This window comes from Ciona robusta, chromosome 6 (genome assembly GCF_009617815.1).
Source record: "Ciona robusta chromosome 6, ASM961781v2".
NCBI lineage: Eukaryota > Metazoa > Chordata > Ascidiacea > Phlebobranchia > Cionidae > Ciona > Ciona robusta.
Genome location: NC_143240.1, coordinates 1,349,167 through 1,365,480, shown reverse-complemented (window position 1 = coordinate 1,365,480; position 16,314 = coordinate 1,349,167). Strand labels below are relative to the sequence as shown.

The window sequence follows — 16,314 nt, the reverse complement described above, 5'->3', positions numbered from 1 at the left end:
TGTAAAAAAACACTAATAATCTTCAGTAATTTCCGTGCCTTTCCTATGGGCGAAAACTCCCGCCGTGTGAAACGACTTCAAAAGGCGGACAGTCGCCGCCAAGGACCTATTTTGCGTTGGCCGACGCCGACCGGATTTTCAAGGCAGCCTACGCAAAGGTAAGGACAATTAAAACCGCGTACGCGACTTTTAGCGCAGGATTAACGTGCACTTGAGTTTTTATAGGAATAGAATAATATTTTTGACTGGTTTCCTTGATTTTTAAACTTTTTAATGAATTTTGCCCTTTGCGTGTTTATATTTCGGTGTAGGCTATATATTTGTATTCTTTTAAATGGGTAATACGTTCAACGTATTAGTATACCTATTCGTATTCCTCATATAGAGCACATACTAACGGCTACTTGTTTTCTATTAACTTCAATCTTTTCGTTGTATCTAATTAATCTTCGTTTACTTTTTATTTATCTTCTCGATTACAATAATAAAAAAAAACGTATTTTAAATTAAGAAATTAAAAGACCGGGTCAGACGACAACCGTTAAGACACATTATGGAAAAAACTATATCCATACATTAACGCAAAAGATAAAATAAAAATTCCGGAAAACATCGATAAAAACGACAGTCGTAAAACACGTTATGGATTTATAAAAAAATCCCTAGTTTATATAGGATTTGGAAAAGGCTGAAGCAACTTAGAGTCATTACTGTTTGATTTACACCGTATACCTATTGGTGTAAGTTGCGATATCACTTCAACAGGCACGTGAATCCATTATCACTTTATTAATATCCTGATACTGAGATGCGTTGACACTTGGCAGTCGTAGCCGCTACCGGCTTAAACGTCTCAGGTTAACCTAAAGCTTAGACTTAGTCGCTTATCTCCTAAAATCAGACAAGTTTTGTTTAATATACCTAAGCCTAAACGAATGAAATAAGTAAAAACAGAGTTTGCGTTTTTTGCAGAGAGACCACCTGTACTGCAGGGCGCATACCTTGAAGTAGAACCTATAAAAATCGTAGCTCAGTGGTTAGCGTTTAGCAAATCTAGCTACGAGGCTATAGTGTATATACAGTACTATGGGGGAAGATGGAACACCTTTAGCACATAATATCCAAATATCCTGATCGTGTTTTAAACAATTAACAACGTTTTATGGAAGTTATGAGGATACAGTTATATTAATTTTAGAATGTTCTTTGTTTACTACCATAAGAGACGAAAAAATAGAATAAAAAATCGCTCCCACCCTACTATACTTATAAATTCCGTGGACCTAGAATACAGTTGGTGAGAATTTGTTGATTACTAGTAGACTCATTACAGGGCCAACTGGTATTGTACATGTGAAGATATTGTACGTTGGGGTAAGACGGGACAAAAGAATATTTACAGAATTGCATAACCGTAGCCCAGCGAAGAGCGTTTTAAGTTGTTAGAATTCGTTAATTGGGTATAGGTGTTAACAATATTCCATCTTACCCCTCAGTACCACACGTTTTTAAAGATTTCAGATAAAACACGCAATGAACTAAATGTATATTATATCACACGGTAATAAAAATCAATTAAACTAGTTATGTTTTAACATGGTTCAAATGCATAATAATTTATGAAAATAATTTGTTTAATAGTGTGGGTAAAGATGGGACACCTTTTTGCTCTATTTTCTCGTCCCATTTGGTTCTAACCAAAGAACATTCAAATACTTATAAAACTATATCCTTACGACTCCCATAGACCGTTATTAATTGTTTAAAACACGATCTGATTATTTGGATATTATGTGCTAAAGGTGTCCCGTCTTGCCCCACCCTACTATCTAATAAAATGTCCGCGTAAAATATTTCACTTAAACGATGGAATAATAGTATGTCTTAGCCGGCTACGCCAAGTAAACAATACCTATACGCTCCTATTAAGGGAATTTTAAGACGGGCGTTTTTCTTTTCTTGAAGTCCGCCATTTTGTGCTGGTTTAAAATTCAGTAACTCCAGTCTGGAAACCATTAAACTGAAATATTTTTCAGCGACAGCAGCGTAAGAATAGTAGAGATAATAGGTTTAGTTGTAAAATGGGTGCATATTTTAAACTGATGGATATTATAAGTTAAATATTATGCGTTATTCGAAATGAGGTATCAATTTTGAACAATTTAAACGTATTAAACTTAACATCAGTAAGAATTCAGAAATCAGATGGCGTATGCATGCTATTAAGTTTTAAGTAATAATTTCAATAAATTGATTTTAGCGACTTTAACAACAAATTAGTTAACAAATAGAGTCCAAAACCTTTAGGCCTATATAGTAGACTTTCTAGTATTATAATTTTAGTTAAAGCAAGGGAATTTGAAGATTACATGAGTGAGGGTTATTACTCTATTCTAAATTTTATTAGTAATACAACACTGCTGTCAACTAACATATAGTTATTTATTCTTTATAAGTTTTTAACGTTATGAAATATTTTTAAACGGGGGAAAATGTAAATTACAAAGAAACAGCTTATTTTTAACTCAGTGTGGTTAACTTAAAACTTGAATTAATTTGTTATTCGGTTGGATTTATACCATTTTTTAACTATTTATTCTTTTTTTTGTGGTTAACGCCAATCTCTTTATTGTTTTAATTGATTTGCCTGTCACTATCGTATTCATCTGGATAGATTAATTTATGTCGTATTCTGTGAGCATATTAATATATGTTTTTCATTTCACAGATTTCATACAATGAAATTATGAATACCGATCTTAGCACTTCTTATTCAGTTCAAACCAACCAATCAAACAGCGCTCTAAACCACATCGACCAATCAGAAATCACCAACAACTTCTACGTCACAAACCACTGTGACGTCATAGAGCCTGATAGTTACGTCACTTTACACTCCCCAACTTTATCCGGACTCCACGGGCAAGAAGTTTTTTCGAGCAAAAGCGAGGGAGTGCAGCAAGGCAACCAGAACAGCGGAATCGCCACCACGACGAGTTATTATCAATTCCAACATAAAGAAATGGACTTCCAAAACAGAAGACCTCGAGTGAAGCAAGAAACCGACGTCCAAATAGGAATGCCAGACATGAATTTGTCTCGTGAACGGAAAACTGAATTCCAGCCGACAGATTCCGGTTTTCCGGAGAATTCGGGCACGCCTACATCATACCAACAACCCAATTATCCATACTACTTCCAATTTCCGGCTCAAAACGAAGTGCGACACCCTGAGGAATTCGGAAGAAGCACAATTCACCACCAGGAGCCGTACCAGCAAGAAAGAGCACAGGAAATACCATTTGTGAACATTAAAGTCGAAGGTAAGGAAATGAACATGTGTTTAATTAATCCACCAAGTGCTATTAAATAATCAGAGAACAAAATTTGAATCCAAACAATGATTTACTAATGATATATAGTAGAATGTGGGAAGATGGGACTTTTTAATCTATTTTCTCATTTGGTAGTAAACAAAGAACATTCAAAGAATTAAAAACCGTATTCTTACGACTTCTATAGATCGTTGTTAATTGTTTAAAACACGATCAAGATGTCTGGATGTTATGTGCTGAAGGTGTCTCGTGTTACCCCACACTACTGTATATCTATTCTCGCTGACTACTAGTATCATCTGTCGCTTATTCAGCTTATTTAACGATTTCAAATAAGTTTTAAAAGTATTTGAAGATTTTAACAACTTAAAAATAATAATCAAAACGAAACAATTGTTTTATACGTCTTTAAACCTAAAAAATGGCTTTTTGCAAAGCAAGGCGTATATACCCATAATAAAGCTAAAGCATGTTTACCATTTCGAAAATGCTTTTCTGGTAAACAAATCGTACCCAATACTTTACTGGTTACTACTAAATTAGATTATAAAATCATTTGGAAAATCTGGTTTAAACTTGTTACCAAAAAAAAATAAGCTGCGCTCTAAAACGAAAAAGTGAGTTTTCTGGCGTTGTGTTTGAACATCATTAAAAATAACGCCATAGTGCGTTTATGTTTAATGTAAAATACACAACTAAAAGTTATATGAAGATTACTATGTATGGTATACGATATAACACAACCTTGTACTGTGTAGTTACATAAACCCCATTTTTTCCGCCATTTTGATTCTGAGCCATCACCGGATTTGTTCTCGCTTTCGCTGTTACAGGCAGAATCGAGTTTTTTAAAAAAGAAATTTTTTTAAACACAATTAACGGCACTATAATATACTGGAATATGACATTATACCAAAATAATCGCGTTTTTAGTTTAAATTGACAAGGGACCTAACATAAACGATTTAATTTTTGTCAAATAATATTTATATGTTATTTTGAGTAACATAAATTTTTACATGTTAATACCTATTACAAGTATATAAAACAAAAATGCATGAAAGAATAAAGGAAAGCTTTATAGTAGCAAAACGACAGTCACATTGCCAGATTATAAAACATATTTATACTGTTACACCCAAAGTTTTGGGGGGTAAGATGGGATACCGTGAGCACATAAATTCCATATTTTCTGATCGTATTTTTAGCAATTAACAACGCTCTTTTCGAGTCGTATGGTTAAGACTATATAGTTTTTAAATCTTCTCTGTTTACTACCAAATGGGACGATAAAATAGTATCCTAACAAACGTTCAAAACTATTTAACCTACAAATATTTTTTTTTTATCAAAACAAGAAACATCTTTCCAAAACTAGTCCACAATAATTACATCAAATCGCATTGACGTCAAAAGCTAGGATGGCAATTACGGTAACTACCAGTAAATTATAAGTTTGGTCTAGAGCTACTTTTTAACGTGCTGGTCTGCATAGCGTTTATTTCAGCAAGGATCTGAAAAACTTTTAAAGAAAAACATTCAAAATAACGCTATAGTGCGTTTATTTAAGGTAAAAATACAGCAGAAATACCTTTTAAGTAATTTGAAATTAAAAGTAAATCTGCGTTTAAATACTAATATAGTTATGGTGGGAGAAGATATACCCCTTTAGCACATACTATCCAAATGTCCTGATCGTGTTTTGAACAATTAACAGCTGTCTATTGGAGTCGTGAGAATACAGTTTTAGAATTACTAAATTTTCTTTGTTTGCTACTAAATGGAACGATAAAATAGATCGAAAATGTGTCCCATCTTTCCCCACCCTACTATATCTAAAAATTGCTGCAAGTTAATGGGGCATCGCAGAAATTGTTCACCAATAAAAGGGGAAAAAAATAATTACTGTGAACCAAACCTGTTTTGCAGCGATTATTTTATGAATATTTTCACATTGGAAGAAATTAACAGCTCATAATCTTAACCTATGTTTAACGAGACGTTGTCAAAATATCCTATGTTATTAATGCTAAAGGATCAGTTCTAAAAGTACAAGTGTTTTATGTACAAAGCGGTTCTGAAACTGATATATTTATTCGTACAGCAATATCGAATACACATCATTTTAAAATAGATTGTAATCGAATATCAAAACGCCGGCCGTTTTTCCTATCATTTAACAAGAATTTTGAAACCCTATGTCGTTATATTGGTAACGTGACCCTAGCCCACCCGCAAACAAAATGCGAACTTTTGAAATTTTGAGATAACGCTTTATCCTTGCGGATCAAAAGCTATATTATTTTGACGTCATAAATCCCACTATTTTAACTCAAATCTGCTTAGGTTTTTGACTGATATTTAAAATACAAAGTACCGGGTTCAAGTCCTACGCCAGCAGCTCTTAGATCCCTGTTATATTTTAATATTATGTTTAAAATGAAAAGGCTATACACATTTAAAAAAATAAACGTATGACCGAGTTTTAAACAGTTTATACTCAATATAAAAACGTTTTAATAGGGTTTAATGCATTTTAATATAGCTATATAAAGTACTTTGTATCATGACTATACAGTGAGCATGAGGTATACACCATGTATATAGTAGGGTGGGGGGAGGTGGGGCACCTTTTCGTTTTATTTTCTCGTCCCATTTGGTAGTAAACAAAAATCATTCAAAGAATTATAAAACCGTATTCGCACGACTTCCATATACCGTTGGTAATTGTTTAAAACACGATCAGAATATTTGGATGCTCTGTGCTAAAGGTGCTGTCCCATCTTTCCCAACCTACTATACATGTATTAAGGGCCTTGTGCTATGACTGTACAGTGAGTATAAATACACCATGTATGCCTCGTGTGTAGGAAATACCCGTGTTAAAACTCGACAGTGGGCATGAGGTGTATATATGAACACATCAAAGCAATTTCTAGACATACAGTAAGCGCCATTTTTTCTATATAGAAAACCAGTTATATTATTCATAATCGCAAAAGATTTTCTTAACTCGCACTAGGCTCATTTAAATTCCGTTTTCCGGTTTATGACATCACAATCTATGCTGTGACGTCTCTGTCAAGTGTTTATATAAAAGCTGAGCAATCACTTAAACCAGACATACAGGATTGAGCTGGGCGCCTTACGTAATATAGTTACTCATAACCAGACAGATTTAAATCGTTTTGTATACGATTTAACATTATATACCCTTTTTGTATCTTATATTACCGCGCTTATAGGCGAGTGACTATATTTCCGTATTAATGTAAGCTACACTTTACATTAAACTTTTCTGTTTGAACTATTACACTTTTTAAGTCACCGTATACCAGAGGTATGCGTTAAAATGGCCATAGGGTACTGGGTTCAAAACACAGTTAAGCAAAAAAGTGGGGTAAGATGGGAACCGCTGAAACATAATTTCCCATATAGTAGGGTGGGGGAAGATGGGACACCTTTTCGTTCTATTTTCTCGCCGCATTGGTAGTAAACAAAGAACATTCAAAGAAATATAAAACTATATCCTTACGACTCCCATAGATCGTTGTTAGTTGTTTAAAACTAGATCATGATATTTGGATATTATGTGCTGAAGGTGTCCCATCTTCCCCTACCCTACTATATATATCTTAAAATGGCGTTTAACAATTTTATTATTGATATTTTAGAATCGTGAATATAGTTCTGTAAATAGAATTTAAAATGTCGTATTTATCCGTTTGCGAAAAACAGAAACTTAAAAAATCTTTTAATTCTTTTTTTGAGACTTTTCCATAAAAAACAGACTTTTTGTTATGATGCCGGCAATTTTTTTTGCGCTTAAGTCACGCGAAATGCCATTCTAAAACTCCCATAAATACCATCATAACTCCAATAATAAGATATATTGTGACTTATAATGGTTTGGAATCCAAATTCAAGTGCGGTGAAGGTTTTATATTTTAAATTACACCACAATTTTACGCTTAACGACTTAAATTGGCCCTACAGTAAAAACTGTTAATTTTCTACCTAATTTACATTTTTAGCCGGTTTTTGGATAAAAAAAACTACCACAAGTTTCATAAATTAGAGTATGAAGACTTGTTTAGGTAAACAGAAGCTTAAATTTAGCAGGAAAGCTTATTTTTACATCATGTACGCAAAAACAACTCTGTTGCCGGTTAAAAATTCAAATCAAATATTTATGACGCGCTGTAATAGCGTGGAAAATAAGCGGTTACTGTGACGTGTACCGGAGCGCCGCGCGCGAATTAGGAGTCAAACAATACAAGAACTCGCGTTTAGTTTCTGCAAAGAGGTTTTCTGAGGTCCAAGAACTACGGTTTGGGGGTGGGTGCATTTTTCTTGCCTTGTTATCTTGGCTTAAGAGAGTTATTGGCGCGTTAACCATCGTACGTAAGTTGCTGGGTAATAATACACTGTCCGGTGCACTAATTATTGAGCTCCGCTTCAAAGCTCAAGTACGTTAGCATATAGTTTTGCATTTAAATAATAGACTGATGATGCAATGCAATGGTGAAATATATATCTTTGCACTTATTTGTTGGTTAGGTTAATTTTTTTCACTGCCATTGATTGGAATTTGTCATTTTTTGGCAACAAGAAAAGTCTAAGATTCTAAGTATTAGACTGAATTGAACGAATATATATCGCGGTAAATTGCCTATCTTTCCCCTTTTATCGATTCATTAATTGGGTAACAAACAAATAATATTAACAGAATTATATAATTGAACAGTACCATAAAAGATCGTTAATTGTTAAAACATGAAAATATGGAATAGCAATTGTTTTAGGTATCCATCTTACCCCACAGTACTATAACACAATTATAATGCATGAGTCTAAGACTTTCGACACAATGACACTCTGCTTATTTTTTTATAAGAATTTATAAATAAAACATGTACCACCTTGACCCATATCACTAAAGTTTATTGCAAACAACTAAAAACAATTACAATTAATTCCCAAACACAGAATTTCGAACTCAACTAAATTCTAGACATTTTTATAAAGACCGGTTTATGTTACGTCATATCCTGTTTAATGGACTAGAACAATGCTATTGTTTTTAAACAATGGACCTTTCAGGCGAAAAATTGGAAAAATTTCAACACAAAACTGTTGGATTTAAAATGTTCAGAAAATTTCGGGGTTCTCGTTTTTAAAAGTACCGTGTCAACTGTCAGTAAACATGCCCACTCCTTCGTTTACGCAATACGGTTTTTTCTAAATCCTTAAAAATGCCGTGAGCAGTCATGCAAGTACACTACGTCCAATTTTCCCGCCTAAAAAGGCTTTATAAGTCCCTATGATTATGAGGCGTCTAGTAAACTAAACAAACTCGGCAAAACGAAACACGGAACGGAGCGGTATTTCAATTAAATCCAAACCCAAGAACCCCGGCCGCCCACAAAGAAAATCCATAGGATTAATTCCGCATGGTGGCGCCGAGTGGTCCGTGAAAATGGAAAATCATCACGTTTTTGAACGCCGTTTCCCAAGTGAATCACGTTGTTCAGTTTACATGAAACTAAACGGCGGAAAAGTGCGGAATACTGTTTACTGGGCCGGAAAATCTAATAAAAGTAGATATACCGCGCTAATGTGGGGTAAACCGTGTTCTTTAGTCTGGCTTGTTAGTCATTTATGGTTCAAAGAAAACACGAGAGACTTATAGCATAGGTTGTACGGTATGTGCCTATACCTCATGCTCACTGTCGAGTTAAAAGAACATTGGTGACATCTAATGCACCAGGCATACATGATGTCATACCCCATATGCTTATACTGTGGAGTTGAGTTATTGAGTTAATACGGGTGTATTCTTATACACCAGACACATATTGCGTATTCATACACCTCATGCTCGATGTTAGTTTATAACGTAGTGTATTATGTACCTCATGCTCACTATTAAATTACAACGTAACTGCATTTAGATATTTTTAATACAACCGTAAGTGGGCGACAAAGCGCTATACTTAAAACTTTCATTCGCGTTTTGAATTTTACAACATCCGCAAGTTGGGGACAAAGAGTTGAGCCATAATTTTGCATTTGCGGACAGCCATATTTCCCGCTAGAGGCGATAGGAAGCAAAACCTTGAATTCTTGCAGCGGTTCGCGCTTGAAGAGAGAAACTCTGTCGGCTGAGAGTTTTTCAAAGGGACTCATTTGCTCTGTGTGTATACACGGAATGTGTTTACTCTTACAATAGTTTCGGGTCGCTCAAGCCCCAGTGTATACGTTGTTACTCGCATATTTTATAAGTTCTATCAGTTTCCGCAGAAAAATATTCAGTTAAAAATAGAAAACAAGGATTTTTTTGAAGTTTTGAGTTTTTTATTCTGCGAGGTGTTAGGTTACATGTCCAGAGTTCGTGAGTCGTTAGGTGAGCGAAATGGTGCCCGCGTAAAAGGGTGCCGGAAATTTGGAGCTATGTTTTACTATTGTTGTTGTTTTAGTTAAAAAGTCGCGCTTTTAAATCTCTTTTAAAATGCATATGAACCAATTTCTGGGCCGATTATTAAACACCAATAATTTATAAAAGGTAGATTTTACAGTTATAAACGTATTTTGTCATTTCTAACCAATACAATTTGAGTGTATTTTGGAATTGTGGTTTTGAATGATAATTTCTATCAGTAGATGCTTTTATGGTAGTTTTATATGCGGGTAATGCTTTACTTTACGGTATATGGTAACTTATTACAGAAGGGGGTGTATACCACTTACACGTTTGTTTGTGCTACATGTAAACTCTGTATAAAAAATACGCGCAACGATCACATGTTTAAAGTCAACCACTTGGTTATGACGTAATAATGAGGTCATTCAAGTTTAACGAAATTATGACGTCACAATTCGATAAATTTCATTCAGATGGTTATTGTACGTTTAATTTGATGATTGAAGGAATTGGAATTTTCTTAAAGCTCTAGATTTAAGCGACTGTACGTCATCAAAGGGTCCGAAATTAATCGCGCTTTTATTAATTGTCCGCAACGATTGCAATTCAGCGAAGACGTCACGAAAAAGGTGAACTAGCGATCGCCTCTCGCTCGGCTCGTGTTTCATATACGTCACACGATTCATGAGAACGTGTGACATCAGCGGGGGAGAGACCGACGCATTGTTTATTTGAATGCAGTCTCTTGTAGTTACAGAATAGAACAGACATACATTTTTATGTAAAGATTGTATAGACAGATGTATATACTAGAATTACCTACAATAGAGAACAAGTCAGACGACACATTTAAAGATATTTCGCTTATAGGTTTCACGATCGGGAACTGTTTCGTATAACACGGTTATACAGAATTTTGCGCATACAGAAACAATAAATACATAGATATGTATTCGTTTTAATGATAGTGTCTATATTTGTAGGTATTGCTATAAAATCATTTATGTATCGGGAACATTAAAAGAGAAAATACGTTTTATTTTCTGAGGGTATATGAAACGCACTGGTATCTACGTAAAGTTATGACGAATAGTTCAATGTTTTATGTTGCGGTTTCTCAATTTCAGTTTTGATAGAAATTATATTCTGCGTGTAATATATAAGACTTGGAAGGTTCTCTGGAAATTTCGCTCCCCAAAAGTTGCGGGAAATTTCATCAACAAGCGTGAAGATAAGATGGAATACAGAACGGACAATTATTTCTCTTCTGCGGCCGCTGCGGCAGTTGCTGCCCACCCACCGTATCATCATTACTTTAACCAACAAACGAACAATTATAACTATAGCCCGTATCACAGTGGGGGCTATATTGGGGGCCTGTCCGGTGGGTCAATTTCAGGGGGTTCGCCATCCTCGTCCCCACCGTCGAATACCTCACCCCTATTTGGGGGTTCCCCGGGAACCCAAATTGCGCCATCAAGCTCCGCTACGTCACCGTTTTCGGCTGGTTTGTCGAGGTACGCCGGAAAGTTTTCGGCCGGGTTTTCGAAGCTCAATTCCGGCGGAAATGGACCTGGAGCCTCGGCCCTTTACCCTGGCAGCGGTTTGGCTTCGCTTGTGGCTTCTGGAAGTAGTTACTCGCCTCAGAATGAGAAAATGGAACTGCAGCCGAAATCATCGAGGGTCCCTTCACACGAACAAGTTTCAAAGTCATATTTTGAGCAGCCTTACTCTAAATGCAAAGACTCATTCGGTAGCGATTGCCAAGACGCGCCGTCGCCAAGTAAAAGCGTAGACTCTGTAGAATCTTCAGTTGAAGGTGAGAATCGACTTCGGGGTAAGAAATTATTTCCGCCGGGACTCGAGGTCCGATCGCCGGGCAAGCGCGCCCGATGTCGGAAAATTCAAAATGGCGGCGCCCGCTTTTCGATAGGCGCGTTACAGTTTCGAGTCATAGTGACGAGTGAAAAATTCAAACAAAAATCACGGTCGGAAAAAAACGAAGGTGCTTCGCAAATACCGATACGGTACCATCATAAATCTACATATCTAAATAAAGGCATACAATCGACAATTACATCAACAGTTATTTACAAAGTATTGAAATAGTGTAGAGGCTCTTTGCTAATGCTATAAGCACGCAATGTCCGGTTCTGGACACACTTATACTATTCAAGGGGTAGAATGGGGCGGTGTATTAAGTTTCCAATCTGCCGATTGCGGATAGATTAATTTTAAATCTACATTATCGAAGATTTGCGTTTAAATCGGATAAAACGTGGGTATTTATTGAAATGTAATGAAGTATGGCGCGTTTCATTTGCGAAAATCTGTTGAAGGCCCTAAAAAATTAAGATTTGTAGGGGTGTAATGTTTTTCAAAAATATCAAAGTACACACTCGTAAAGTAAAGAAAACGTTCGAAATACCCGTTACAGAAATGTTTAAAAAGCTTTACCGTTCACGAAATGTGCGTTTAAATTCAAATACCGTTTATTGCAACTACACAAGTTGTTTTTATGTGTTATCTATTTCTGTTAAATTCTCACCACTAATGTCAAAAACTGCGAATCCATTAGACACACAGTATCGACCTAAGGACGAGCAGTGCAGGTTATAAAGGCCGCGGAAAAGTCGCCTAAATACCCAACCTAATCCTGTCCCCCAAATTACCACGTTTATGTCCCATTGCAATTCCAGGGCTCGCCAAATCTGTGTGGATACAAAGGGCTAAGTACAGCTAAAACTTTAAAGCTTCAGAGCCGGTAAAACACGGCAATAGCAAGACAGGTTAAACCACCGGGATAAAACCTCTGGCGTATACGCAGTCTAAAAAGTCTCTTTTATTAAGTTGACTCTAACAGATAGAGCAGGACGATTTCACAGGTCGTTTCGGAAAGATAGTTTAGTAGAAATTTAGTATTTAATGCCTCGGTGAAAAAAGTCTAACCAGTTACAGACAGGACTGTAACCTTGAATGATATATCTTGAGCTATCAACGGATAATTCGTATTAGATTACATAATAAGTCTTCCGAAGTATAATGTACTAATCCGAATATTAAATTATTCTTAACTTTAAGCCTAAACCATAGAACTTATTTTACATCGAGTTTTAGCGAAAATTGTCGGGCGGTTTTTCGTTTTACAAAATGTGAACTAGAATATTTTTACAATTCACTTTCGCGTCTGAATTCTAGAGCTCCGATGGAATTTTAGATTGTTAATCCTATTTCGCGTCTACTATTTCATTATATACCATACGCGTTGTCACCTGTGTGACGTCATAATACGGAATTGTTCATTTATCATAGAAAAAACTGTCACGAATTTTTATTATCATTTAAAAACAAACATTATTTGACAGCCATTTACAGTTTTTTGTCAGCTTTTTTGTATGTTGGGGAAATAACAAGTTAAAAAAATGAATAACACATTTAGAACGTTCATTCGCAGTATTTAGCAGTTTAAATGTTTTTATTCCATTTATTTAACAATTCTGTGTTTTTTTTAGAAGAATCAGTCGAAAAAATGGAGGAACTGAATCCAGCAAGCGAAGCAGGCGGCAGTGAAGGCGAAACCGACAAGAAGAATAACAAGAACACAAATAACAACACAGACACAGAGAAATCTAGTCCAGGGAACGCATGTAGTGACGATGCAGATGGCGACAAAAGCAAAAGACGACAACGCAGACAGAGGACACATTTTACTTCACAACAGCTACAAGAATTGGAAGCATTATTCGCACGAAACAGGTACTATGACGTAACAAAGTAATGTTTCATTTTAAAATTTAAAATAGTTGAAATCATTTAAACACGTGTTAGGTTGGTTTGCGTTTTTTATGTTTTGTTTCGATTTTTGTATTTAATATTTAGTATACGTGAACAGATACATTATGATTAAGAAATAGTCGTTCGGTTCGGTTGCAGACTTTGTAAAAATAAATATGTTATTTTTTATAGGTATCCTGATATGTCAACGAGAGAAGAGATATCAGCTTGGACAAACCTTACCGAAGCACGAGTCCGGGTAAGAATAAAACATAATATGACTTAAAACTACGCATTTTGACAGTAAAGAGAGTAAAAGAGCTGGTATAAAAATTATTCTAGCTGTTATTTTAGGCAATGTCACACAAAAAGGGAATAAATATACAAATACATGCTTTAACGTATACAATGTACTCTGGTCAAATTCAGCGTATGTGAAATGTAAACTGTACAGTGTTGACTCTACATTCTAGAGCCAAAAGACCGACTTAAGTACTTTCTTGCTTCGTTTAATTTAAACCAATTATTACACAAGCATGTAAGCATCGTTAAAAGCGCAAGACGCACGAAATCTGAATGTAAACTACGAACGTAGCGTAAATCACAATTAGTTACGCGTATTCACATAGACTTTGACTGGATTCAGAGCTTAGCCCTCTAGTCTGTGTGGGCGGGGGGTTATAGAATGGGTTAAAATGCAAACTGTACAGCTGTGTAAAGAATAAATGCTAAACACTATACGCTTGGTGAAATAAATGAGAAATGGTGTACCGCACAAGCTTAGGTTCAACACAATACATTGTTCTATTATTATTTACTTAACCGAATCATGAGAATTTAAGTATCAAAACTATATGAATATACAACAGAAAAAAATGCATATACATATGTACGTAAAACGGTCAGCTACCAGAAACATGATTGACGTATCTAGGGGTGGGAAAGCAAATACTGTTAATCCAGTTGTCTAAAAATGCTAACAATAAATACGTGACGATTAAAGTTATCCATCGCACGCTTTATGTGTGGTAACTATCCGACGTATGAAAAATATTTGCCTAAAAACTGTAAAAGTTTGGTCTGGAATATCGCTAACACGATTATAGAATTAAGCGAAAGCGCTGTCGATGTGATAGCGCGTAGACCAGGTGTTGGCTTGATGACAAACATGAGACGTGGCCAGGTTTTGAACAATCTGTTTGGTTGACAAACTGTGTTTGTTAACATCGCCCGCGAGTCGTCTAATACACATCGACGGCGGGTCTCGCTGTCGTAATTGTGACGTAGCTGAACGTCACAATAGGCGCACTGAACGAGCGTGTTGAGATTTGTGACGGACGAGAGTGACCTTCGTTGTGACGTCATAATCGAAACAGTCGCGTTTATTGATTGTTCTCGCTGTAATTTGTCACAAAGGGAAAGTCTTTATAGTGAACAAAGACATCGAGTGTAGTTTATCTTTTTAATTATTCAATTTTCCGTAACAGGTCTGGTTCAAGAATCGTCGCGCAAAATGGCGAAAGCGGGAACGGAATCAACTTACCGACTTCAAAGGGTTCGGTCAATTCAACAGCTTCATGTCCCCTTATGATGGCTATTCATACAACAACTGGGCAAGCACTATGACCGCCGGTACCAAGGCTTTCCCATGGGGTATTAACGCCGGGTTAAATCCACTGACGACCCAACCGGCTCTCGGTTTTCCTTCAGCGGCCCCAATGCCGAGCAGTATAGCTGCAAACACTGTTATGCCCACAATGAGCATGAGCAACGGGTTATCCGGTCTCGCTTCCGGGAGCTCTGTCACCTCCCCTGGATGCCATTATAACCCACCAGCGCCAGGGTACATGTATAGAAGCGGCACTGATCCATGCGCGTCCTCTTTAACCTCTCTACGCCTCAAAGCTAAACAGCATAATCCTGTAAGTCCATACATTGGATACCCCGCAGTAAGAGACCCGTCTGCGTTTCCCCCTTGTCAGTATGGCCCCACATCCTAAACTACACGAATACGGCTAGGTCAAAATCATCCCAATCCGAATTCTAACATTTCGGGTCGAAAAGTACAATCTATTTATTACAAGTTCCTGTTGGTCATCTTCTGATCAGTCACCACAGAGCAGATGGGCTAATATGTGTTTGCAGTTATGTGATCGTGATTATGAAATGCAGTCATGTTCCTTCGTATGTCGTGTATATATCATTGCAAAAGAAGCGATTTTGGCGACGCATTATAATGGTGTTGCTGCCCAACAGTCGGGATTATTTAGCGTCGTAATATTGATGTACTGTTAACTTGAACTTTTGCTGAATGTGTCAAAACTGAAGTTTCTGCTGAAAATCATCAAATAAAATTAATCCTTCATATTTTGGTTTTAAAATTCACAGATAGACTACAAATATTTGAACCATTACAAAATGTACGCATTTAAAAATCTACGTTTCTAATGCATTCACAAAGGGATGCTTTACGCTGAAATAACACTGTTAATTCCCAAAGGAAAAACGCTGTGAAAATACTGGTAATTCGCACATTTAAGATAAACAAACATATTCTCCCTAAGGAGCAATATAAATGTTGCATTCTAAGATACGCAAAAGAGATAATAGTGACTGAAGTTTTCAAAAAATAAAATTTGTATCACGGTTAGAGGTGTGTTTTAACTTAACTGTCTGAAAAACTATAGTAAATAATACTTCAGGTACTTGAAGCAGAGATAATTCGTATTTGTTGTTTAGTAGACAGGCATAAATGAAACAACTTAGAAAGAAACAAGTAAA

The 16,314-nt window shown here is 36.0% G+C and overlaps 1 protein-coding gene across 3 annotated transcripts; it reads left to right on the top strand.

Annotated features, from left to right (window-relative positions):
- Window positions 1–18: 18 nt before the first annotated feature.
- LOC149734732 (uncharacterized) lies at window positions 19–15,900 on the top strand. 3 transcript variants are annotated; one of them, XM_089880173.1, is made up of 5 exons: window positions 19–158; window positions 2,729–3,323; window positions 13,272–13,515; window positions 13,726–13,792; window positions 15,021–15,900. In XM_089880173.1, the coding sequence occupies exons 2-5, from the start codon at window positions 2,747–2,749 to the stop codon at window positions 15,531–15,533; spliced, it is 1,401 nt and encodes a 466-aa protein (XP_089736299.1). In that variant the 5' UTR covers window positions 19–158; window positions 2,729–2,746; the 3' UTR covers window positions 15,534–15,900. The 3 variants fall into 3 exon arrangements, with proteins under 3 accessions (XP_089736299.1, XP_089736298.1, XP_089736297.1); XM_089880172.1 differs by lacking the exons at window positions 19–158; window positions 2,729–3,323 and adding an exon at window positions 10,862–11,578; XM_089880171.1 differs by lacking the exons at window positions 19–158; window positions 2,729–3,323 and adding an exon at window positions 10,862–11,596.
- The last annotated feature ends 414 nt before the right edge of the window (window positions 15,901–16,314 follow it).